This window comes from Eucyclogobius newberryi, unplaced genomic scaffold (assembly GCF_026437365.1).
Source record: "Eucyclogobius newberryi isolate DKJ021-1_F unplaced genomic scaffold, fEucNew1.0.hap1 SCAF_17, whole genome shotgun sequence".
Lineage (NCBI taxonomy): Eukaryota > Metazoa > Chordata > Actinopteri > Gobiiformes > Gobiidae > Eucyclogobius > Eucyclogobius newberryi.
Genome location: NW_027315801.1, coordinates 2444041 through 2471857, shown reverse-complemented (window position 1 = coordinate 2471857; position 27817 = coordinate 2444041). Strand labels below are relative to the sequence as shown.

General features: G+C 41.2%; 1 protein-coding gene across 1 annotated transcript in view; it reads left to right on the top strand.

Annotated features, from left to right (window-relative positions):
• The window catches only part of LOC140362611 (cryptochrome-1-like), a 39381-nt gene extending 25328 nt beyond the window's left edge, over window positions 1–14053 (top strand). The window contains exons 9-15 of the mRNA XM_072448702.1: window positions 926–1077; window positions 5208–5410; window positions 6846–7013; window positions 8395–8556; window positions 10347–10427; window positions 10861–10985; window positions 13423–14053. Of these exons, the coding sequence (XP_072304803.1) occupies window positions 926–1077; window positions 5208–5410; window positions 6846–7013; window positions 8395–8556; window positions 10347–10427; window positions 10861–10985; window positions 13423–13428 (897 nt within the window). The 3' untranslated portion in view covers window positions 13429–14053. The remainder of the gene's footprint in view (window positions 1–925; window positions 1078–5207; window positions 5411–6845; window positions 7014–8394; window positions 8557–10346; window positions 10428–10860; window positions 10986–13422) is intronic.
• The last annotated feature ends 13764 nt before the right edge of the window (window positions 14054–27817 follow it).

Genomic DNA, 27817 nt, shown 5'->3' with positions numbered 1-27817 from the left:
TTTACCTGTGTTTTATATTTAAAATCATATATTATTATTTATGTTTGAATAAAAGAGTTCTACATAAAAGAGTTAAACTAGTTTAGAAAAAGCTGTGTTACAGAACTATAAAAAGCCTGTATTTCATAAGAGCAGATACTTTAAAAACACACTGGCGCGTTTCGTGTTTTTGCTACTGTTTTTATGTGTATTGCACGATGAATCATAATTGAGTGATAGTTCATTATTTTAATAATAGTCGGTTTATACCCGCAGGCTTCACAGGAATTTCAAGTGGCATGGATAGAAAGTATCATGTGATTACTGTGGTTATAAATAAGTCATGGGAGAATTTGACATTTTGACACATCCATTATTAGAGTGCATCCAGAATGACTCATTTAGTTTTATTATTTATGACTGGAGCCTATCCCAGTGACTTCGGGCCTTAGGCGGGGTACACCCTGGACAGTGGCCAACTCGTCGCAGGGCCAACACAGAGACATAGACATTACAGACAACCATTCATTTGCTAGGGTCAATTTAGTCACCAATTTTGCATGTCTTTGGACGTGTGAATACAATCACAGCAAAATCTGGAAGTTACAGGGGGATTTTTGAGGAATTGAAAACGCCCAACATTCCTCCACCTCATCCTAGCCAAGAATACACACGATACGTAACAAAGTTGGGTCTGGCCACTGCTTTTATGTCTAAGGGCAAACGGGCATGATTGACAAGTGGATTAGCCAATCAGGGACATGCCTTGTCTGCCCGTATTAAAACAAAGATGACTGATTTCGAGGAAAAAAATAAAGGAAACAAACAACTTTGTTTTGAATGATAGATGATGATAGAGGATTGATCGAATATACAGAGAGAACCAGCCTGGTTTCCAAGCTATTCCTAAAACCAAAGCATTTTTGTCCCTGTCTTGTTGCTGTAGGTGTTCGAGGAGCTGCTCCTGGATGCAGACTGGAGTGTCAACGCTGGGAGCTGGATGTGGCTGTCCTGCAGCTCATTTTTCCAGCAGTTTTTCCACTGCTACTGCCCCGTGGGCTTCGGCCGCCGCACCGATCCCAATGGGGACTTCATCAGGTGGGTACCGCTCCCCCCTTGCCCCTAGGTGTCGCTGCTGCTGCTGCTGCTGACCCCCTGGAAGGCGCCCTACTCCCCCTGTCTCTCACACCACATACGTCACATACAGTAGGAATTGCAGTTTGGCCATGAATAAACTAAAATGTTAATAACAAATGAGGGTTGGATCTAAGTTCAAAATTGCAACGGTTTGGAGATACATATAACTGAAACTCCTCCACTGGAGTTTGCATCAGTAAAATGCACTTAGACCCCTAATTTAGACCCCTAAAACATTTTCTAAAGACAATTAGCAATTAATATTTCATTAAATTGAATTATCTTATCTTATTATCTTTAAATTATACATCTAATTACTTATTTATTTTAAATCATTGCAATTCAATTTTTTTTTTACATTTTGGACTTTAAATTACTTTCTAAATAACGTTTTTTTTTTTCTTCCAAAATTCAACTCAAAGTATTCTATAAGGTCCATGTTGCTTTTTTTTTAGAATGTGTTAAAATAATGGTTGTCATAAAGATAGGTATGTATACATTCTTTACTAAAACTGCACCATTATGTCGACTTTAAATAAATAAATGAAAAGAAGAAGTTTAATGCTTTGGTGTATCATATTTATACCAAAAAAATTGAAAAAACATGAGTCAGTTTGATGTCCTGTGGTGTGACAAAAGTAAAATACAACAGTTCAAATTCTAAAAATGCTTAGAATTATGCAGTTACATAATGATTTAACACTATGGACAAAGTCTGTAATTTACAATTTTTAACACAGCAATTTTAAAGTGAATGAATGTGCTGCAGTGTAAAATTGTTAAAATATCTAAAAGAGTTACGCACAGAATTATGTAATGCTTATGAAAATCCTCACTTACGCTTGTGAATGATCAATCAAACTCTGATGTAAAATATATACATAACATATAAATAAATGACAATCACCGCACGCTATCAGATTTTCTATTTGCTGTGGCAACCTTAAGTGGAATTCCATAATTCTCTACAGATGGGCCGAATGGAAGTCTATTCAAAAGATGCTTCTTGTTGCCGGCAGTGTAAATATAGCAGATATGGAAATGCTGTGTCTGCTTTGCGTAGGCCGCTCTAGTCGCATATAAATATCAGACCATATGCAAACCATGTCAGGCGCAAACTATGGGACATTATGACTAAATAATTGCAACCAAATTGTATTTTACTTTCCTTTGTATCTCTAAGCGTACTATAAATAATGCTGTGTTATTATTAGCAGCGCTGTTATTAGAAATAAGGCTAATTTTAGTCTGACCCGAAACGGAAGCGGAACCAAATCAAAGAAAAATAACTGCATATTGGAACTGGAGAAGTTGTGAACAACAATATATATGTAATGTAGAGTGAAGGGCTTGTTAATGAGAGATGGGGGTTGAGGGGTCCCTCCAGACTCCTGGGTAAGTGAGGTAAAGCCCACACACGTCCCCTTTTCCTGTTTAAATTGGCCCAGTTGTATACTCATATTTTTAAACTAAGCATGTTAGTTTTTGAGCCGGTCTATGTTGAGACGTGTGCAGTTGTGTGTCTATGGCTGTAAGTGTGTGTGAATGTCTGACACTGTGTGTTAGTGTATATATCTATATTTTTATACTTGTTGTCGACTGATACTTTTTGAGGCAGATGTAGCACTTGTTAAACTTTTACTGTGGCTGTGTTTGTGTCGGCTCATCTGTTTGGGGGATTGGGAGAAAAGTTCATCTGTCCTTCTCCTCCTTGTTGATTGTAGCTGATTGCTTTTAAGCTCATTGGCTGTTCTCGCCACCTTCCATGGGCACAGGGTGAGTGGAGACTCCAGTTGCCGCTTGGTTCTCTTTGTGTGCTACCCTGAGGGACATTCCTGATCTCGCCCGCGCCTCAGCGGCACCCTCTGGGCAGGTTTGTAACTCGGTGGCGTCTCATTTCGTCAAAAGGGATTCTGACCACTTGGTAGGGAAATACGAACGCCTGGCCTGCATTCGTTAGGTAGAGGACTATGAAGCATTCCCCGGAGGGTAGTGAGGAGAGGCGTTGGACCAGCTGTCTGCCATCGCAGTGTTGCCGCCACCGCCGGTAATCGTTACTCGCGCTGTGCCACGCGAGCCGGTCCATTGTCCAAGCGCTGGGCAAAGCCCCTCATCCAGCCCTTTGTGAAATGTTCAGTGGTGCTCTGCTTAGGGGAATGCAGCCCTGTCTGTGCGGGCGGTCCTGGAGCAGCGGCTGGCTAACACAGGGCTATACTCCGCACCGCTCAGAGAGTCCTATCCATCCAACTAACTCACTTCATACACATCCCAAACTGACTTCACAGACCTGTGGAAATAAACATTCAACATCCATACGTTAGCTAACACTGCATCAGCAGCTTCCCTGAACATAATCATCACTCTTTAAGTTCTTGTTGTACAAAGCCATCACCACCCGCTGCCTCCCAGGGGCCACTTGTTATTGGCAGGTCGCAGATCTTCCTGGCAAAAGGGTTGTGGTCCTTTTTGGTGAAATGAGGGGGTCCCCTAGTGGGCCAGCCCAGAGTGTGGCGCTGTGGCCGTGGGAGGGAACAGTCAGCAGGGAGGCTCTGGCCGACTGACCACATAAAAGACAACCACCACAGTCTGAAGGGGGAGCAGGGGAGCAGGCTTGAGCTCGTTTCTCACTCCTCCTCTGTCTGATCATGGGGCAGGGGGGGCCTGGAGCCGCGTCGTACAGTGGACCACTTCTGCCAGCGACCAGCATCACACTAGCTCTGTAGATATGCATTCAGAAACATACATAGAGAACCAGAAGTATGACTAAAGCTAACTTTTTTTTTTACAGTGAGACAGATAGTTATCCTAAAGCATCCATGTAATAATGAACAGTTGCTAATGACCGTCACTAACAACAAAGCTAACCCACTGAGCTAGCAGACTTCCTTAAGGCTAGTGTACTCTGTTACATGTTAAAGGGCGTCACGACAGACAATATTTCTCCTTTCAGCTAACGTTAAACCTTTTTACTAACCCAGCTCTTTCGGTTTGCGTTTTCAAAGCCGTAGACGTCGTCGGCAGAACCGTTCCCCTGTGCACCGGCTCCTCTCAGTGGGGGGGCGGGGGGGCGGTCGGGTGGGCTCGGGGTGGGTCAATTCTCTCTGCTTTCTAACTGCGCATTACAGTAGAGGTCTCCTAAACTCCATCCGGGCCGGTGGGCAGCGCGGGTGTGGCTCAGAGTCGGCGGTCCAAACCCGGAGTGCCGTGGTCTTGCCCGCCCCCCCGTCCCCACGACCCCACCAACCACATCCACTCCTGCCTCCCCCCTCCTACTCCCCTCCCCCACCACCACCACCACCTCTGTTGTTTTTGTTTTCCTCTGCCTCTCGAGAGCTGCACTGTGCCGCTCCCCACCGCTTCACAGCTCCCATTCCTCTGTATGTCTCCCTCGCTCTCGGACTCTCGGTAAGGTCACACCAAGTAGGTAGGTGATCTTTTTTGTCCAACCGAAACCGGAGGAATATCACCAACGACGGCTTTACATTGTGACCTGAAACGGTACAGTGGCGATAACCCTCGGCCCAGAGTGCTTTGGCTTACTCCCGGAGAATATTTTGGCTGGCGTGTGGCTGGCTGCATTTAAATACGTAGTCGTTGCTTGGGACCACAGCCCTTGTCCCGCTTACCACGTCCGAGCACTGTGCTGCTAAGTCGTTCCAGTGCCACGTGCGGAGGCCCGAGTACCGTACTTTACTACGTTGTGCAGTGTTGTGAATGTTTGTAGCTTTCATTTTGTAACTTTCATTTTTCATAAACTTTTTTTTAAAACGGCTACATTCCCATTAATGTAGATTAAAACAAATTTGGGCAGAATTAGAAGTAGCATATTTTATTTGGACTTTTATATCATTTAAAGCAAATATTTACCAACTATTTGAACATATTTTTCATGAGTTATGTTATTTTTCTTTGACCTATTATATATTTTTTCCCCTATTTTTACTAACTTTGTTGTAGTACTTTGTTGTAGTTTTCCTATGAAACTGTACTTCCACGATATGATTGACTTTTGCTTCCTTGTATTCAACCTGTTTTCGCAGCACGCTTCCTTCGTGCAAGCCGGCATGTCTGATTTCTCCCTGTGTTTTCAGACGTTATTTACCTGTCCTTCGAGGTTTCCCCGCTAAGTACATCTACGACCCGTGGAACGCCCCGGAGTCCGTGCAGGCCGCCGCCAAATGCATCATCGGCGTGCACTACCCCAAACCCATGGTCCACCACGCCGAGGCCAGCCGGCTCAACATCGAGAGGATGAAGCAGATCTACCAACAGCTCAGCCGCTACCGGGGCCTGGGTAAGACGTGGCCCTATACGTGGATTACAATATGTTACAGAAATGTGCATGGAAAATGGGACTTTGATGGGTGGAGCTTCTCTTACTTGTTGCTGTGTGCTAAATGCTATGTCTCTAGGCGTCTAATTAAAAGCAGTTATAGCTCTTTTGATCTGCATGACTGTAAAAAAACTGGACAATAATTACTCTCAAGACGGCAATGGAAAAGATGCAGATTTTTTGTATCTGAAATGGGAAACAATGTGACAGAAAAAGGTCATACTGTATTTTCAGGATTGTAAGTCTAGGAGTATCAGCCGCATTTTTGGGGGGAACTTTATTTAATAAATTCCAACAACAGACATTTCATCTTGAAATGCAATTTAGATGAGAGAACATGGTGAATAGGTGTACGTATGCTAACGCTAACACCTTCAGCTACATGACGTATACTAACGCTAACACCTTCAGCTACATGACGTATGCTAACGCTAACACCTTCAGCTACATGACGTATACTAACGCTAACACCTTCAGCTACATGAGGCACAGACAGAACTGTGGTAAGTCTCTGGTATGTTAACGTAACATATGAACAGTTATTCAGATAACTATAGCATAAAGAACATGCTAACAAGTTTAGCAAAGCATCAGTTTTACCCCAAATCACTAAATCCATTGAATTCTTCTTCCTCTGTGTCACTTCTAAACAACTCCACAAACTCCAGAGGAAGAGGAAGGGCAGATTCTTCTTCTGCGTCACTTAGAGCCTAGAGCGCCCTCTTGTGGTTGCCAGTGTGAAAATAACAAATAATATCACATATAGTATAATATAAGTCGCACCCCGGCCAAAACTATGAAAAAAGGTGCAATTTATAATCCGGAAAATACAGTAATACCAAGATAAATATGGCAATACTGGGATCAATAATATGATTAGTCGTGACCGCCATCATTACAACCGTTCGCATTCACGACACCCAAATACAATAAATAGTAGCAATATTTGATTTGTAAGTCTATATACATTAATTTGGTGAGACGACAAACGGGAATCTATCATCTGTGGACGCCCTGAAACCATTTTGAGCATTTTTGTGTAGGCAGTCTCCATGGATATGTTCAGTGTTATACATCACAACGGGAGAAAGCTTGTGTCCACAAAGCGTTAGTCATCAGCCGCTGTCCATTCACCGCCTGGTTAACGATTATTAAGATGAGTCCGCACATCATGAACAGGTCAACGGTAACGCACACTGTGGAAAGTGTATATAAGCATTGATTGTAATTTAAGAATATGGAGTCATTCCAAAATGTAATTCTGGATCTGGGAGCTTAGTTTTATTCTCCCCTTTACTGTCCAAAACATTGGTTTGCAGCAGCTGTTCTCTCTGTTTCAGTTAGGATGTTTAATTACGAGTTATTCGTTTATTAACCGCGCTGTGTCTTCCGGCAGGTCTTTTGGCGTCGGTGCCGTCCACAAATGGGAACGGCAGCGGCGGGATGATGGCGTACTCACCCGGGGAGCAGCAGCCAGGAGCGAACGGCAACAACAACAACAACAGTGGCAGCAATAACAACAACAACAACAACAGTGGCAGCCCCAACAACAACCACAACAACGGTACGCCAAGTGGAAGAGTCACTACGTAGAATTTGGTGTGCTGAAGTGTGTTTTTAAAGAGCTGTATTTAGTGAGTCTCTGTTTACAGGAGAAGGAAATCCAATTGTTAGAAAAATAATTCACGTTAGTTAATTTGTGCTGACAGAGAAGGCGTCAAACCTCATGCCTTTTCTGTTTGTTGTGTGTGCACATAGTTACGAGGCTATTAATCAAACTCAAACCAGGAGGAAACCAGTTTGATTTTAAAACAAGCGTCGGAAGCCGCACCACAGATGTGAAAAAGCGACAAAATATGCAAGTTTACAGAAGATTACAAAGTCAGTATCGCAGAATTGACCATAAAACGGATCATTATGTAAATCTTTACACGCTGGGAGGTTTTATTTACAGTGGCAACCCAGGGAGAGGCCAAATATTTGTACAAGAGAAAATACAGATAGTACTATATTGACAGATACTACACTGTCGACCGGGGGTGTCCAACCTTTTATCATCGAGGGCCACTTATGCAAACATTAATGACGCAGAGGGCCACAGAATAGTGCTGGACACAGTGGGTCATCCAAATACATTTACAAGATCTGCCACACCACAAAACACAAACTGGTTCAGGGTGTAACCAGGTGCTCATTTGCATATATGTGTTGATTTATATTCATTCAATCCATATTAATATCTTACTCTGCATGACCTTATTCAGCTGCTAATTAGACATTTACTAACAAAGTGACACTGAATTATCCACTCATAAGTACAGTACACAAATGAGCAGTTAGAGTTGATAAGTATGCCCTAAAATAATATAATCATAAATATTTGTTATTTATATGTATTTTTAAAATAATTTCCCGAGAGCTTCTTTTTAGTTCTGATGATCTAATAAAAAAAACTATGTGCTGCAGCAAAACATTATACCAAGGAGTGGCACTACAAGATTAATTGCAATAGAATCAAAACAAGATTATAATGTTTGCAAACACAGCAGTTATTTAAGTAATATTATTTCCTGTAACAATGTGTTTGATATTGCTAAATTTGTGAATTAACTTCCAGATTGCAAATAGTTTGGGCTGGTGTTGTTAGGATACAAACATTTAAAAGATAAGGAATAAGCTTGATAAAATGTTTGATACTGCACTAATTAGTAAAAATAACTAGAATGCACTCGAATGTATAAACTAAATGAATATACACAAAATAGAAGTACTGTCTTTATATTACCATGTGGTCTTGTACTTGTGTTTGTGTGATTTATCTTCAAATACTCTCTACTGTCAATATTCCTTTTAGTTTTCGATTAATATCTGCTTGACAACGCTCAGTAAACACAAAGTAAACCACACATGTGTAAAGAGCTTCCCTTTCTCTCCATCCGTTACAGGGCACGGGGTCTCGGGCAGCCCGGTTACCACGGCGAACGGCAGCGGGAGCATCTTGCTGAACTTTGACGGTGAAGAGCAGACGGGGCCAAGAAAACCACAACAAACTGCGCAACAGCAACGGATAAAACCACTGCCACAGCCTCATACGCAACAACAGCATGGTGAGCCTGTCCACACGGCACTGGAGAACGCTTTAGAACGCTTTATTGCTTTTTCTTTGGAGCCGGGGCAACCGAAGCAACTCGATTTCACAAAACGTCGACCGGATCTTTGACTAGATTGTGATATGTTCAAAGGAAAAGACGGGGCGAGAAAAACATTACAACATCGAGCTTAAGAGGTGGCCACAAACTCACAAATCGCAGTGTGAACAGTCTGAATCTCGCAGGAATGGGTTCTATTTGAAAAGCTACATAGCAACATGCTAAGACGGAAACTGGTTCATCCTAAAGCCGCACAAAAACTGAGCAATATGGTGTATTCAATTCATTCAAAAGCATTACATTGGGAAAACTAAACGACTAATACGCAAAAAGAACAACACAACACAGAAGACACTCAAATTTTGGTTTACAATCAGCTGTCCACCTTTGTCTTACAGCTACGAAGCACTCATTTGAAGACGGCTGATTATAAACCTGAATATAAGTCCCTTCAGTGTTGATGCAGTTAAGGAGGGAGAATTAAAGAGTCTAAAAGATATACTTAGACATATTTGAACAGAAATGGTGGGATAAAATACAACTTATTTTCTATTAACAGCTTTCCTCAAACCTTGGCAAATCCACATAATTACCTAGTCAAATAATAATCATTTAATCTATTAAACAAGATCAAAATAAGCTAAAAAATGTATCTTCCAACTCTTCCTCCCTCGTTTATTTATCAAGCTAGGTCTGATGCAATACAGAGGATGCAATCCAAGAGAAACATGTGGATAAAATATCAAATCTTACAAACGTTAGACTAAAGAAGAGGATGAAAAAGCTGCTTGAAAACAGGTGCAGTCATCACAAAATACTCTAAAGCCAAAAAGATCAAATTACAAAACTTCAATGTTTTTGCAGCTTCAAGTCCTTGAGGTCAGAAATGTTTAACCCTGAGAAGTGCCAACTCCTGTAGTTTTGTAAATTAAATTGTACTAAAGCATTAACCCTTATGGCAGGACTAACTAATCCCCTCAGGGACCTTTAGATTGAAAATTACTCCAGGGTGGCGGTGGAGATGTCTCTATTTCAAAGACAATTTCCATATGATTATCTGGAATTTTCCACAATATGGCATTAAAAGTGGCTATGTGTCCACTCACAGTACAAATGCATAATTGGGTTAAATAATGCTAGTTACTGTTGTGGAACATTCCAGAACCCAGGCCGTGACACATTAAATGAGTCATGGCCCATTTGAAATGACGCGGTGTCCACAAAGCTTGATTAGCATAGAAAATCTAAAAATAGATATATGTTGGCAGAATGTGCCCAACCTGTACTAATGTTTTCATTACTTTCCCTGGAAGTGACCACTTTCCTTCCATGGATCAAAACAGCCGTATACGTGTCTCCCTCTTTATTTAGTTCAATAGTTCAAATAGTTTGAGTCAGACTGGATTTCCACAGCAGGTCCAGACTTGAATATTAGTTCACATCATAATGACGATGATGCAATGGATTTATACATAGCCTTTCACACCCTTGGTGCTTTTCATTGCATCATCAATTCACTCCACACTTGGTATGGGTAAGTTACTGTAGCCACAGCTGCCCTGGGGCAGGCTGATGGAAGCGAGGCTTCTAATCTGTGCCGTCAGCCCCTGCGACCCGCACTCACCGACACACACATCACACTCATACTAAGTTGGCAGTGTGGCTCAGCCCTGCTTGGATCAGACGGTGCTTCGCTAAAGCGCTGTTTCCTCCAATAACAATCTGACTTTGTGCTGTTTGTGATGCAGGAAACCACTCAGTGCCAGAAACCAGCCAGAACATCACCAGCAGCCGAGTTTACCACGAGTTTGCTGTGCCTCAGCATCCTGGTCAGTGTTCTCAATCATCTATGTCATCTTCTGCATCACTTTGAGGCTCTGAATTCAGACCGCTCTTTAAGTGTTGCCATGTCATTAGAGTCCTTTGAGATTTGAAGCTTAAATGCTGGTGCCCAATCATAGCCATCGCCACGGTTTTGGTCACACTTTATCATAGCCTTAATTGCTCTCAAGATGGGTCTAAATGGCAGAAGATGTTTTTAATAATACTGTTTTTTTTTTTTATCGCAATTAGTGCATTTGATTGTTTTTATTATTCACTTTGATCATTATTTCAATAGCCTTCAAGAGTCATGCAATTCACAGCATAAAACACCTACATAACTTTATATTAGTGCATTTTTGATTTGCAACCATCATTTCGATATGTATGAAATTGAGTCTTTAGTGATAACGTTTGGGTCACTCTCTCGCCGCTGCACAGGATTGCACCTCCACGCCAGAGGGGGCATCACAGGGAAGCGGGAGCGAGAGTCGGAACGTGAAGGATTGGGAGAAGAAGAGCAAGTGTCCTGCTCGCTTCACAAGATGCAGCGGCAAAGTGCAGAGGTGACTCGGCTTTACTCAAACTCCGGCCGTTGATCGTTTTTAGGACTGAAACCTACGAGCGAACGCCATGAAACTGAAGACGAATCATTTGATGCGTCATTTGCTTCGATTCTCAACTTTAGGTCATTTTGATGCGTTAGGAAATGGTCAATTTTCTATTTTCCGCAGCTCGACTCAACTATGAAGCTTGAAAAACACTTTTTGGAAGCGTTTGACTTTTAATGACAGTGATTACGTCAAAGGCGCTCGTAATTCAGACGCGTCTCGACCTGAAAGAACAAGACGATCTATTTATTATGACATTATCCTTCAAGTATCATTTATTTGGTTGTAAAATAGGAGAGTAGAGCTGTGTCAGTACTAGCACAGATAGATAATAAATGAACAAAATAAATAAAATGCACCGGGAGATCTGATTTTCACAACTCATTTTCAAATGTATGTATTTTTTAGGTTATATATTTTTTATATATTTAAATTATTATTATTATTTTTTAATTAACACATAAAAACAAACGTGTTGAAAGAAAAACACGACCAGAGAGAGGGAGCAGACACAAATGAAAAACGGCAGACATCCAATAAATAATTGAATAAAAAAGAATAAAAGAAGAAGAGAAAATCCCAAAATCACGAGTTTGGATTTTTTATATATTTTTTTCATTTATTTAAAATCCATTCCGTCAAAATGTCCCAAATAGTTCTCCACTGAAATTATATTAAGCAATTTGCACTTTTTCACTCTTTACTCTTAATATTGAAATGAGCCGAGTCAAGTGCACTTCAAATCTTCTCCTTCACGTCCAAACTTTATATGTACAATGCATATTATTTTACAATATAGGGCGAGATGTAATAATATATACCCGGAGTCAACTATAAAAGTTGTCTCTGATTGATTATACCTGTTATACATATAAATTAAGGGAGTATTTGCCTTGCCGCCCCTTTATTTATTTACACTTTGACCCCGCAGATTTACTGAAGGCCAGAAGGAAGCGAGAAGGAAGTGAGAAGTAGTTTCTCAGGTCAAAATACAAACACTGGTCTCCGGGCGGTTGTTTGTTTGCACACGTGTCATCAGTTCAGTAACCGCTCTGCACCTTCAGACCAGCAGAGCCATGTTTGCTCTCATTTCTATGGAAAAGCATCATATTAAAATGTTTTAGTCATAATATGTGCTCACAATGGAAGTCAATGGTGATAAGTAGTTATTTGTAATACATTTCTCCCATTCATAACACAGTAAAACACAAAGGTAAATGTATTGACATTTACTTGGCTCAAAGAAATTTAGCCCAAATATATTTTTCTTATTATGAAAAATCGTAAATAAAAGATAAAAGACTGTGGTCAGTTATGTTATTATGAAAAACAAAATTGACTTAGAATGAAAAATCTATGCATTTTTAACATACACTATGAGTAGATTAAAAGTAGATCCAGATTTTTCTTTTTTTTTTAAATAGTCAGGTTTAAGGTTAAAATATTATTCTCTGAGAGTTTTGTGGCTTTTTAACTCTGAACATGTTTTTGTTTTTTCAAATGTATTCTCCTAAAAACCCATTTATTTATTGTTTTAAATTTGGTTTTGATTACAAGTATATTAAGGAATTTGGGGGAAAATAATGATAATGATAATGGGATGATAATAATAATAATGATAATGATTTAATAACAATATAGTAGAGTAATAACAGTAATAATAATACAGTAATAATAATATAGTAATAATAATAATATAGTAATTATAATGACATAATAATAATAAGCATAGATTTTATGGCCATTTGAAAAAAGATGATGAATCTACCCATTTTTCTGGAAATTCAAAGTTTCACTCGATCCAGTGACACGGGGGTAAAAGTTGTTGAAAGAGGACCAGGCGGTTAATAAAGCAAAATTGAAGTTGTGACCAGGCACACCCCTGGCTGGTCACCGTGAGGCCTGGAATATTTATGTTGCAAAAAAACATGCTGGTCATTTTCAGGTCAGTTTTTTAAAATGCAAACGCACGGGATGAACAGATTTGTACTAAATCTTACCCAGTCGCAGCAGAAGTGAAGCTGTTTGAGGATCCTGACGAGCATCTATGGACTCTAGTATGTTTCCGTAAAAAATACATTGAATTTACACATTTTACACATCATTTTTGTGGAATTTAGTTAAAACTACTTTTCTCAGCTCATGGCATGTTTCAGAACCTGTGAATTGAGCAGTTAGCGATTATTTGACTGATTATTTCAATAATCGATGAGCTGCGATTAACTAGCCCTGGTTTTGAATGGGGATCATTTCAGTCAGGCGTTTAAGGAATGATGAGGAGCAGTAAGAAAACAATTGCTATTGCCAGGCCCTGAGCAGTGAGAATCGTGCCAAAGCGCTCTTGAGTGACTGAACACGCTCACTCAAACCCGTTTCTGTTTTCTCTCCGCAGACTTAACGCCAACGATGTTCACGTGTATTCAAACCAAGCCAACGTTCGGCCGGCAGCGAGGCAGCGGGGGGGCCGTCACAGAGTGCTCCGCCCCCTCCACCCACACCTGTACACTGACTTTACTCAGCAGGGCACAAAACAGAAAGGTGAAAAACTCTTGGAGACACAGGGTTTTCTTGTGAAGAGTCTGAGCAGGATTCAAAACGCCTCAAATCTGTGCGATTAGCGCTGTAGCGACTGCGCGCCAGGGTTTGTTCAACTCTTTTGATGGCGATTACGTGCAAAGAGAAACAAAACAAAACGAGCATAAGATACTTACAATTGTAGTATCTAACTAAACTCTCAGGTTGTCTCATTAATGTAACTACATGCGTTAAGATATTGCAGATTTTCTACCTCTGAATCAAGCACATTTGAATTCGATTATATTTTATATCGTGATCGTACAAATGTGACAATTTTATGAACATTCAAGTTAAATTGTGTTCATTGCCATATGCCTCGCAAAAATGTTGATAAAAGTTCAGTAAATTAGATTAGTCTAGTTTGCCCATTAAAAGCAGCAAATCAGGGAAGGTTGTCTTTACAACATGGCATTATGGGTAATATCCTTGTGAAGCTACTGCAATAGTGTTTTCACTTTATCTTATCTTTTTTTTTTTTTAGACTAGCACAATACATACTTTTTATTTTAGTTTTTTCTTTCTTATTTAGACTAACACAATGCATTGATTTTTTGATTTAATTTTTATTCTTAGACTAGCACTTTTTTAGACTAACACGATGCATGGATTTTTTTATTTATTTGTTTTAATTGCTTTTTTTAGACTTAAGCACAATGCATAGAAACTTTGCATTATCACTTTTTGTCAAATAACCTGAAATTACCATTTTATTCAAATATGAAATGACCGAACCAAGTTGTTAAAGTATTTGGAAGTTAAAATGTTTTACAACTGACAAAAGAAAGAGAAAAAAAGATGCCAATTTCTTACGGTTCTGGCTGAATACTGAATAACAACAACATATTGGTTAAAGCAGCGTTTAATCTGCAATAAATGAGTTACTTTCATTGTACAAATATAGAAAACATGTGCTGAAACGTCGCCTCTGTCCAAAGCACGCCGCATTTTTACCTCTCTGTTTCGCTCTGTCTGCTGATGTTTTTTTAAAATTAGTATTATTTACATGTATTCTCATTTACATTACTGTATTACTTGTATTACGACCAATAACTTCAGAGTATCTTTGAAGTATCTTTCTGTGGTGTTGGAAATAGTTTTTTGCTGTGCAACAATGTTCAACAACCAACAAGTTTAAGCTGTTGTACCCAGGAATGCCAATTAAATACAATGGCATATATTTACTGTAATAGTCCACTGGTAACAGACGCACACGGGCAAAAAGGTGTTTTTTTTCAATAATGTTTCATATAAAAATCAAAAACAACAAAAATGTTTAAGTGAAAACATCAGGATCGAAGCTATTTTTTGTTGTGAAAATAACATTCCATGTACAACTGGCCACGCTATGAAGGATTACTACTACTAACTTGCTGAAAAGTGTGTTTAATGAGTAATGTATGACGTCTTGCATTGTCCGCAAGTCGAGTTCGTTTCCATAGCAACATGGCTGTTTAAACTGTCGCGCAAACAACGGAGAACGACACTGAATTGAATCAAAGAATGTACCATTGTGAAATACCCCCGCCTTTATACTGCACTAACAGAACATCATTCCAATTCATTTTCATTCATTTTTAGTATATATAAATAAATACATTTTAAAAAGCCCAAAACAAGATTTACAAAAAAAAGGCTCAAAATAATCAAATCAACGTTGCGTGTCACAAGTGAACAAGCACTAATGAGCTGCGCATATGTTTAATTATTATTATTTATATATGTTATGTTATGTTACATATGTTTAATTATTATTATATGCCTAACGACTTCTTTTTCAGTCATCGTTAGGTTTATTAACGTGGATCACAACTGGAAAAGGCCATGAATAAGCTCTTTTTATGACATGAAAGTGCAGCTCCAAATTCGCCAGCGACGTTCCAAAAAATGGAAAACACGCCGCGGTATCGGATTTCCGATTTGGTCCGAGTACTCGCCGATACGATGCCTGAAAATGTGCCGATAACACACTAGTATCAGACAAACCCTTGTTTTTGTTTTTCATTTAAACAAAATCTATTGCTAATTATTGCTAAAAGTTTATGCAAAACATATTTAAAACCTTGATTAATTGCCGTCTGATTGAGTCGGCCGACCACGATTTGTCAAATTATAAATACGTTATTAAAATGAGACAAAAATAACATGTTACTAAAACTAAACTCTTTCATATGACCTGCTTGTTAGCCCTTTTTTTAGCAATTAGCTAATTAGCGCTTAATCTTGATCATCAGATAAATGTACCAATTAAAAAGAAAAGCCAGGATATTATAGTGCTACAATGGGGTTGAATTGTACATTTTTATTTGTAATGTTTTGTCAGTGGTTGGGCTTTTCTAAATTAGCATACGTCGCGAAATAAAATCAAATGAGCTCTTTTTTTCCCTGACGCACACTTTTTACAGTCCTACAAGCGCATGTTTTACAAAACAGGAACACACTTGAAACTTTGTACGTTTTACACGAGATGCCAGAGAAAAAGGAGTGAAAACTGCAACTTGTGTCAGATTGTTAGGCCCCGCCCCCAACGCAAAAACATCACTGCAACCTTATTTTTTGAAAGGCTCCGTCTCTATTACTTTATTAGACATTGTCAGTAAATTAAAACGACAAAAACAAAAAAATCTGCATGACCTAACTCTAAAACGCTGCATCAAAATGTCTTAAAGATGAAAGTCCCCGCTATTTCTTCTGGGGTGGGAGGGGTTTTTACAGGGGGAGGGGCTTAGCTAACTCAAATCTATTGTTGTGTTCCTGTGTTCTAAACGTGCGCTCTCAAACCGATGACCATTGTTGGTTTTTGTAGCGTTTTGTCACTACGGATAACGTTTTTATTCTCGCTTGTTTGGTTTTGTTTATTTAACGGCGCCCCCTGTTGGAGGACGCAGCCGCCATCTTTTATAATCGCTGTATCGCGCGTTGTCTCTCCTCGTGTTGTGGAAGGCTTTTCTCGTGTTCGTGACGGAAAATAAAATTGTTACAACAATGACGCTGCTTGGGATTTTGCCTCTTTTTTCGGTTTATAAATGGTGTATAATAAGGGAATGGATCATTTGACATTATATATCTGTTCTACAGCCGACACAGATTTGACTTTATTACACAAAACAGGTACAGCCGCTTTAAAGGACATTTATGTGATATTTATTTTTTACTTTTTTAAACCTCTTAAATACCGTTACTTTGGAATCTCATGTTTTAGAACTTAATAAAATAGTGTTAATACTGGAAACCACACGGGACTTTTTACCGAAGGCAGGCATTCCCTCACCAGGTTTTTTTCTTCTTTTTTTTTCTTTTTTAACTTTTTACAATTTATGACCTCAGGGACCGGCCTCCTGCTGGTGCCAGAGTCAGGACTAAACATGGATCGGCCTCCTGCTGGTGCCAGAGTCAGGACTAAACATGGACCGGCCTCCTGCTGGTGCCAGAGTCAGGACTAAACATGGACCGGCCTCCTGCTGGTGCCAGAGTCAGGACTAAACATGGACCGGCCTCCTGCTGGTGCCAGAGTCAGGAATAAACATGGACTGGCCTCCTGCTGGTGCCCAGAGTCAGGACTAAACATGGACCGGCCTCCTGCTGGTGCCAGAGTCAGGAATAAACATGGAGCGGCCTCCTGCTGGTGCCAGAGTCAGGACTAAACATGGACCGGCCTCCTGCTGGTGCCCAGAGTCAGGACTAAACATGGACCGGCCTCCTGCTGGTGCCCAGAGTCAGGACTAAACACGGACCGGCTTCCTGCTGGTGCCCAGAGTCAGGACTAAACACGGACCGGCCTCCTGCTGGTGCCAGAGTCAGGAATAAACACGGACCGGCCTCCTGCTGGTGCCAGAGTCAGGAATAAACATGGACCGGCCTCCTGCTGGTGCCAGAGTCAGGACTAAACATGGATCGGCCTCCTGCTGGTGCCAGAGTCAGGACTAAACATGGATCGGCCTCCTGCTGGTGCCAGAGTCAGGACTAAACATGGACCGGCCTCCTGCTGGTGCCAGAGTCAGGACTAAACATGGACCGGCCTCCTGCTGGTGCCAGAGTCAGGACTAAACATGGACCGGCCTCCTGCTGGTGCCCAGAGTCAGGACTAAACATGGACCGGCCTCCTGCTGGTGCCAGAGTCAGGAATAAACATGGAGCGGCCTCCTGCTGGTGCCAGAGTCAGGACTAAACATGGACCGGCCTCCTGCTGGTGCCCAGAGTCAGGACTAAACATGGACCGGCCTCCTGCTGGTGCCCAGAGTCAGGACTAAACACGGACCGGCTTCCTGCTGGTGCCCAGAGTCAGGACTAAACACGGACCGGCCTCCTGCTGGTGCCAGAGTCAGGAATAAACACGGACCGGCCTCCTGCTGGTGCCAGAGTCAGGACTAAACATGGACCGGCCTCCTGCTGGTGCCAGAGTCAGGACTAAACATGGACCGGCCTCCTGCTGGTGCCAGAGTCAGGACTAAACATGGACCGGCCTCCTGCTGGTGCCAGAGTCAGGACTAAACATGGACCGGCCTCCTGCTGGTGCCAGAGTCAGGACTAAACATGGACCGGCCTCCTGCTGGTGCCCAGAGTCAGGACTAAACATGGACCGGCCTCCTGCTGGTGCCCAGAGTCAGGACTAAACATGGACCGGCCTCCTGCTGGTGCCAGAGTCATGACTAAACATGGACCGGCCTCCTGCTGGTGCCAGAGTCAGGACTAAACATGGACCGGCCTCCTGCTGGTGCCAGAGTCATGACTAAACATGGACCGGCCTCCTGCTGGTGCCAGAGTCAGGACTAAACATGGACCGGCCTCCTGCTGGTGCCCAGAGTCAGGACTAAACATGGACCGGCCTCCTGCTGGTGCCAGAGTCATGACTAAACATGGACCGGCCTCCTGCTGGTGCCAGAGTCAGGACTAAACATGGACCGGCCTCCTGCTGGTGCCCAGAGTCAGGACTAAACATGGACCGGCCTCCTGCTGGTGCCAGAGTCAGGACTAAACATGGACTGGCCTCCTGCTGGTGCCCAGAGTCAGGACTAAACATGGACCGGCCTCCTGCTGGTGCCAGAGTCAGGACTAAACATGGACCGGCCTCCTGCTGGTGCCAGAGTCATGACTAAACATGGACCGGCCTCCTGCTGGTGCCAGAGTCAGGACTAAACATGGACCGGCCTCCTGCTGGTGCCCAGAGTCAGGACTAAACATGGACCGGCCTCCTGCTGGTGCCAGAGTCATGACTAAACATGGACCGGCCTCCTGCTGGTGCCAGAGTCAGGACTAAACATGGACCGGCCTCCTGCTGGTGCCCAGAGTCAGGACTAAATATGGACCGGCCTCCTGCTGGTGCCAGAGTCATGACTAAACATGGACCGGCCTCCTGCTGGTGCCAGAGTCAGGACTAAACATGGACCGGCCTCCTGCTGGTGCCAGAGTCATGACTAAACATGGACCGGCCTCCTGCTGGTGCCAGAGTCATGACTAAACATGGACCGGCCTCCTGCTGGTGCCAGAGTCATGACTAAACATGGACCGGCCTCCTGCTGGTGCCAGAGTCAGGACTAAACATGGACCGGCCTCCTGCTGGTGCCAGAGTCAGGACTAAACATGGACCGGCCTCCTGCTGGTGCCAGAGTCAGGACTAAACATGGACCGGCCTCCTGCTGGTGCCCAGAGTCAGGACTAAACATGGACCGGCCTCCTGCTGGTGAAGCACTTTGATTTGCCGTGTGTGTGACATGTGCTGGGTACATGGGTCTCACTGTTGTGGGGCAGAAACATGCTCATGTAGGAAGCGGTTGTAGTGGACACGGCAGAAATTGTTTCTGGACAATTAATTACAGATCAGAAGAGAGAATATGACGTGGCCTCATGTGCTGCTCAGAACTGGGATAAATGAGTTTGACAATGGTTTAGGTCTAAAGCTTTTCAGTGTCTGCAGCACATGGTTATAATCTAATGCTAACATGACATTTGAGAGAAACTTGTAATAATTGTCTTCACTCTTCACATGAACAATACATCCAAGCAAAGTGCAGTCGTGGTTCACCAACATTACACTGAAATGAGTAGGTTTATGGTATGACCAATGAAACCTTGCAATTTCCATTATTGTTGGTCAGCTGTGGGAAGAAAGTGTCTCTCATTTGGGGCTGAGGTAGTTGGCAACACTAGAAGAGTTCTTCCTTTGACTTCACACGTCTGGCATGTTTTCTGAGGCTCTGAGGAAGAGGACTTTCTCAGCAGGATAAACATGGTCAAACTCACAGACGAGCGGGCACCAGATTCAGATCAGACCGGACAATCCGACCACCTCGCCTGTTTGTTTACCCTGTTGTAGCCAACTTCAATATCTTTAATAAGATGAGAGGAGGTGGTGGCATTTATGCAGCGGTTGTGTATTGACTTTATTTAGTTGAATTTCTCTATAAATGACGAAATAGACACTATAACCTCTGAGGGTTTTCTTCAGTTTGAATCTGTAAATTAAGAACTTAAAGATGTTTTAAAAATCAAACCATGGAATGATCTCGGTGATGAATTTAGGTTAATTACCAGTAATACTGTCAAAATTATAAAAGAAAAAAATATATATAATAACAACAATTAAGTGAAATTCTTCTTCTTTTTTGGATGTTTTTGTGTCCTGTAGGCTTTATTAGACAGGAGAGGAAAGTGTGACACGAGGATGAGAGAGAAATGAGGATGTCAGAGTCGGCCGTATTCGTACATATAATGTTATGAACAAAATAAGAAAGTATAGAATTCTGATAATGATCAAATTAATTGTCATTTGTTTAATTTTTAGCAGGGGCTTATTGCTTCAGCCCAGTCTTTTTTGGTTGAAGATGTATTTTTCTGTTATATATCGTATTTTCCGGACTATAAGTCACATCCTTTGGGGACAAATTTTATTTGATCAAATCCAAGACCAAGAACAGACATTTCATCTTGAAATACAATTTAAAATAATAACAGATGAGAGAACATGGTGAATAGGTGTACGTATGCTAACGCTAACACCTTCAGCTACATGACGTACGCTAACGCTAACACCTTCAGCTACATGACGTACGCTAACGCTAACACCTTCAGCTACATGACGTACGCTAACGCTAACACCTTCAGCTACATGACGTACGCTAACGCTAACACCTTCAGCTACATGACGTATGCTAACGCTAACACCTTCAGCTACATGACGTATGCTAACGCTAACACCTTCAAGCTACATGACGTATGCTAACGCTAACACCTTCAGCTACATGACGTATGCTAACGCTAACACCTTCAGCTACATGAGGCACAGACAGAACTGTGGTAAGTGTCTGGTATGTTAACGTAACATATGAACAGTTATTCAGAGAACTATAGCATAAAGAACATGCTAACAAGTTTAGCAAAGCATCAGTTTTACCCCAAATCACTAAATCCACTGAATTCTTCTTCCTCTGTGTCACTTCTAAACAACTCCACAAACTCCAGAGGAAGAGGAAGTGCAGATTCTTCTTCTGCGTCGCTTAGAGCCTAGAGCGCCCTCTTGTGGTTGAGTTAATAATATCAGATATAAGTCGCTCCGGAGGATAAGTTGCACCCCGGCCAAACTTGGACAACAAAAATGAATCATCCATTTGTTCAGTGGGTCGCTCTGATGTCATGGTGCCGGGGTTTGTTGTCTGTTAGCTAATGGAAAAACGTGTCAGGGTCTGAGGGGGCTTTGAGCAAATATTGGACCAGCTTATAGAGTGCGCTCTGTTCACTCTGCCAAATATGCCCAAAATCACCCCAGTTAACTAACAGAACATCTCATCATTTTTATTTTTAACATTCTAGTATCGGGAAAAGGCGTCTGCATAACCTGACGTGAAACCAAAAATAGACACAAAAACAATCAAAAGATCCATCATTTGTTCCCAATAGCTTCAGAAAGAGGCTCTGTTACTGCACGTCGAAGTCGAATGGCATCGGAATGATTGAAAATCCTAGGAGGGCGATTGAAGTCGATAAAACGTTTTCAATGATAAACTGGTATCGACTCTAAATGCTTATGGTTTTAAGTCTTTGGAACAAAAAATAAGCATCCATTTTGAATTCCTATTGTAGAAATGTCACACAGTTTTACAAAGGATGGAAAAAATCACTACTTTCAAAAAAACATTTATTGTATTTGTCTATTAAAACAATTTCTTACAAATGATGTAAAATGCAGTAATAGTGACAGTGTTTAGCAGCAGCCTTCTTTATTTCCACATGTTTTCACTTACTTCCTGTGCGTCAATCAAAGGCGCTGTACAGAAACAACAGGAACCACTTAACATATACATATATACAGCAGGATAAATGAATAAATGTACCCACAATAAAATAAGCACACACAATATAAACAAACCCTCAAATCAATATCAAAATACAAATTCCCCAAATGAATGTAAATTACATAGAATAGAATGTTAAATAAAATCATATATTACAATAGTGACAGTAAAGGCCATGTTTCTTTTTTTAAAATCAAAATGACTCACAATTTCCCCATTGAAATCACCTCATGTTCAACTTCCCACCCAATTTGCACATGTAAACAAACTTATGCGTCGACATTCAGAGCATCGACAGCATTTTCTGTTCGCGCTGCCAGATACGAAAAAATTCACCTAGACTCAGGCCATAGTAAATATCCAGCACCCAAAACACGTATTAGGCTCGCTTGTTTGACTCATGATTCCGTTGAACGTTGAACTGTGCTACTTATACTAGGCCTACAACTGTTGCCTTTACCTGTACTTGAATAATATTGTCAAGTACTTAAAAGGGACATTATTTACAATTGACATTACATTTAATCTTGTGTTCTTTGCTTGTGTTGATTCCTGCACGTTTGAGTCCTGTATTGTCCTGCATTTGAGGCTCGAGCGCTCCGAAAAATCCTGTTTTCACCTACCCCTCATCTCCGCCCACTGCTCCGTGCTTACTTGCGATTACTGAAAATCATGTCGACTTTTTAAAAGAAAATAAAAAGTCGTTTTAGATTAATATTGTGCTTTACAATTAACACAGTGTAAAATGATGTATGTTATAGTTAAGTACTGAATACACTCCCCAAAATACATATGTTTTTATTAAATAAAGTCTTTGAAACTATGAGAAGGTCCAAGAGGGACAAATTCCACAAAAATACAATATTATTATAACTATAACAACTCAATGTTATACAGGGAAAAAAACTATCCATGAAATAATATTTTTTTTATATGTTAAATGTTGTATCATATCATACATGTTTATGTTTTTTGTACATTCTGCTTGAGGGTTGAGTGGGGTGTATGTTTTATGCATTCGTGTTTTGTTTTATGTCATTGTGTAATTACATAGTATTGTTTCACGTTCATTTTAATATTATATATTTATTTTAATAAAAAATAAATAAAAACAAATCAACTTAAATGAGCCTAAAAACATGCTTTTCTCGTCTCCCCATTTCACGCTAAAGCTGTCCTGTCAAAATCCTTTCAAAAACTAAAAGAAATATGGCTAAAATCAATAGTTGCTAGCGTTGACATAGCCGCATAAGTTAGCTCTCTGAAGACGCCGCACACACTTCAAATATACCTGGATCACGACAACATCTACGCACCCGCCATGACACGCCCAACATGTGCACTTAGAGTCCAAGAAAAGTGAATGAGTCAAACCCCGTGTGAAAAAGGTGTGTGATCAGCGATAAGATCGCACGCAGGCAAAATTAGGCAACGTCTACACACGAAAAATCACGTCGAGACTTCATTTGAGCTATTTTTAGAACAGTGCTGTATTTTTATTTTTTTACGTGGTTGAATTTACAGAATTGAATGCTATCCTGGATAAAGATTTTCACTGTTTGAAAATTAGGACCAGAAATCTTGTATTTATGTGTGTTTCCATGTGTTTTGGTGTACACTACAAAACAATCGTTAACTTTTGGGGCTGAAAAAAGTATTGAAATCTATTTAAATTTCCACCTTGCATGAGTTAGACCTGGTTTAGTTCTGGGGTGGTCCCTGAGGTCCTTAGAGTCCGAGATGGTTCATATGGCACTAACATGTCTGAGATGTACTTTGGTGCTAGGCCATGTAGAGACTTGTACACAAGCAGAGCTGCTTTAAAGTCTCTTCTCTGAGCCACAGGGGGCAGTGCAGAGACCTGAGAACAGGACTAACGTGATGGTACTTCCTGGTTCTAGTCAGGACTAATGTGATGGTACTTCCTGGTTCCGAGCAGCAACGTTCTGGATGTACTGCAGCTGTTCGTTTGGAGCGGTCAGGGAGCTCACCATCAGCTCCCTCATCAGGAAGGTCCCGCTGAGGATGTACTTCCTGTGGCAGCTGAGGAAAGCCAAGCTGCAAGCGGAGAGGATGGTTCAGTTCTACACAACCATCATTCCATCCTCACCTCCTCCAGCACCGTGTGGTACGCTGGAGCCACAGCCAGGGACAAAAAGAGACTACAGCGAATTGTGCCTCTGCTGAGAAGGTGATCGGCTGCAGACTTTCTTCTCTGCAGGACCTGTACGTCTCCTGGGCTCTGGGACGAGCAGGTCGGATCACAGCCGACCCTTCTCACCCTGGAAACTGACTATTTGAGCCACTCCCCTCAGGCAGAAGGCCACTCCCCCAGGCAGGAGGCTGCAGTCCATCCATCCGGACCAGAACCTCCCGTCACAAGAACAGTTTCTTTCCCTCTGCCGTTGGACTCATGAACACTTCCTAAACACTGTCACTTCAACCAAAATGTAATCACTCACTGCACTGTTCACTTTCTGCACTACATATGTATCTGTACAACTGTAAATTTTGGGTTCCAAACGGTTTCCAATTTTAACAAAGTACTTCCTGTCTTCCAGATAGGACCTTAATCAATTTAGAGCAGTGCCAGTGATGCCCACCCAGTCTCTGTTAGAGGGTCCCATGATCGACAGTGTCAAAAGCAGCACTCAGATCTAACAATCTAAGAATGATTTAGCACTTGAGGCAGCATGTTGCTGAGTGTATCGAAGAAAATATATGTCTCCTCTCTATTGTAATTAGTGTCATTTTGTTATGCTACTGTCCAATGTTCCATGTTTGTAATACAACCAAAACCATGCTTAACCTCCAAGTTACCACTAACTCTCTAATCCAGCTCCGTAGTGCAGACAGGCCTCTGGTGCATATTTTATGATTGCTGAAAGATGACCAAAATGTCAAAAATGTGTCGTCATGCCCTAGTAGCCAAATAAAGGACTAATTTTAAGCCAGAGTTTGTCCAATGTCCTCTTCTTTTTTGAGTCTGAAGTTACATTTACTGATCATCATGCACTCCTTCAAACGTATAAGGCTTTACACAACTTTCTTCTACCTCCATATTTACTTTGACAACAAATAACAAACCAGCCAAAGCACATTTGCATATGTGTGGAGGGATTCCCTATTCTCCTTTTTCTTGTACGTCATTTTATTCAAATACACTGTTCATAGTAGTCCCGTTTATGGCCTCAGGAAGCTGCTTTGTTTTGTGTGGCTAGGATCTCCCTTGGAGTTTAGCCATTTTAGAAACCTAGCATGACACAAGTACAAGTTTGCAGTGTATTCCAAACTTTTTTGAGGAAATACCAAAACATGATCCAAATAATAATAGACAATTTGCAATAAAAAAACATAGGATGGCTGGTACTGTAACTACTTTACTGAACTCTTTGGTTGCATCATTTTTACATTCAAGACACTGATTAAATAAGATCAACACAACCTAATAAAAGTATGAATATACTTTTCATCATCCTTTCATCTAAGGCTATTATTTTCCATTAAAATAGTTCCAGGGAGGTGAGTAATACAGAGTCAGTGCTACTGTGGGAGAGCCCTGTCCAGACCTGCATCCACGTTTGGGACTTGATCCAAAACAGCAGTAGTAAAAATCATTAAATCTATTTTTTCACTCCTTGGTGAATGAGGGATTGCCTCAGCTTGTTTAAAAATAGTAAAAAGTTCAGGTTCATCAAAACTGCATCGAAACTGTCACGGCGTGCCATTCTACCCCCCTCTGAACCCAATCCGTGCCCCTCAGCATTGGCAGGGTCCACAGCTTTGAACCAGAAACGCCAGACATAATACAGCTACAATGTAATGACTTAATCAATCCATTTGGTCTAAATAATGTGTTTCTCCATTTTCAGTAACTTTGCACAGAATTATTTTAGCCTCTCTGAAAATTCCAATAGGATTTGAGTAGGAGATAAACCTGCTCCCAGAGGCCAAACGGTACAGAATATGACATAGGTCCTGTTGAGTTTTTTGCTTGTTTTCATGTATGCAATAATTTCCCCAGATTTTTGTGGCTGTAGGGGGCGCTATATTCCTAAGTGGCCATGGGCTCTTGAACTCTATTCTGTTACTTTTTCAATGCAGTGCCAGTGGTTACAATCTCAGCTTTTTAGCCCGATGCAACAACTCAAAAACTGTCCGGAATATAAAGGAAAATGGTCTGATTATTGAATTTCAATGTCTCTAGATGCAGCACGTGGGGTCTGGGCTAAAAGTGACTGACCGTGGGTAAACCAGTTACATGTTTACCCAGAGACACATCTGATCATATTTGAGTAAGTTGTGGTCATTTGAATGTAAACAACTCTCAAAACCTTTCACTGAGAAAACGGGACTCAAATATTCTCACCTGAGTGAGCCCAGAGTCACAGGGGGCGGGGCTCATTTGCATCTCATTGAGATAAGCCCTCCCCCTGTCACACTGACACCACCTCCCCCTACAGCTGTCACTCAAGACTCAAGAGGAGTGTTATTGATGTGAACTGGACTTGAATCAGAATTAGAAGTTACTATATTAAAATGGAAATACTTGGATTACAAAAGGCCCTGAATAGAATCAAAGAATCAGAATCAGAATCAGAATCAGAATCGGAATAGGGTTTATTGCCATTTGTCGATAAACAGAATTCACAGGTGATTCAGTGCAACATTGAAAGGCCCAATGGGCCGGATGTGGCCCGCGGGCCGTAGTTTGGGGACCACTGATTTTAATGCTGCAAATACTGTTATCTGATACATCGAATGGCTGCTCCATGACTTCAACTTGCACATTTTGCAAAAAAACGAAAATTACACACTACATCTTATTTTGGCTTTATCTCAGTTTCACCGAGGCCGACTTGTGGCGGTTTTTCCCGTGGTCGATCACAATGTGGCTTGATTCAAAATGGCCGACTCCATATTTAACATTAGTGAGGTTTAGTGATGCGCTGAGTATGTTTTAGGTTTGGCTTTTTCTGCTCTATCACTCCACCGCTTTTGAGTTGCCTATTATTCTTGCTTATTTCAGTGTCAAATTATTTCTTGGTACTTTTAGTGTTTTGTAACTAAAGTAAATGTTCTGTTTATGTGGTTGCTTTTAGACTTTTACTGTGCACTTTTTTGCACATGTTTTCAATGTGTTCTTCCACTGATGGAAAATTAACTAAAACATTAACTGGCACGTCACTGACACTGATACATCACTTTCTCAGTCTTCCTCACATTTCATCACCTTTACTTGTATTGGCAAGTCAATTCTGAACGTCACTTCTCCTGCATTTCCAAGAACCTTTGACACCTGAGCCACCGCCGCCGCCGACGCCGCTGCTGCTGCTGCTGAGAGAACACTTTGGTTTTACCCACTTTGGCAAGCACTCAATCTAGTCTTTCCTGACCTGCCAGTGGTTAAACGATGCATTTTTCTGACTTTGCACGTCAGTACAAAGCTGGGTGCAGAGATTGGGGTAGTAGTAGTAGTAGTAATAGTAGTAGTAGTAGTAGTAGTAGTAGTAGTAGTAGTAGTAGTAGTAGTAGTAGTAGTAGTAGTAGTAGTAGTAATAGTAGTAGTAGTAGTAGTAGTAGTAGTAGTAGTAGTAGTAGTAGTAGTAGTAATAGTAGTAGTAGTAGTAGTAGTAGTAGTAGTAGTAGTAGTAGTAGTAATAGTAGTAGTAGTAATAGTAGTAGTAGTAGTAGTAGTAGTAGTAGTAGTAGTAGTAGTAATAGTAGTAGTAGTAGTAGTAGTAGTAGTAGTAGTAGTAGTAGTAGTAGTAGTAGTAGTTGTAATAGTAGTAGTAGTAATATAGTAGTAGTAGTAGTAGTAGTAGTAATAGTAGTAGTAGTAGTAGTAGTAGTAGTAGTAGTTGTATAGTAGTAGTAGTAGTAGTAGTATAGTAGTAGTAGTAGTAGTAGTAGTAGTAGTAGTAG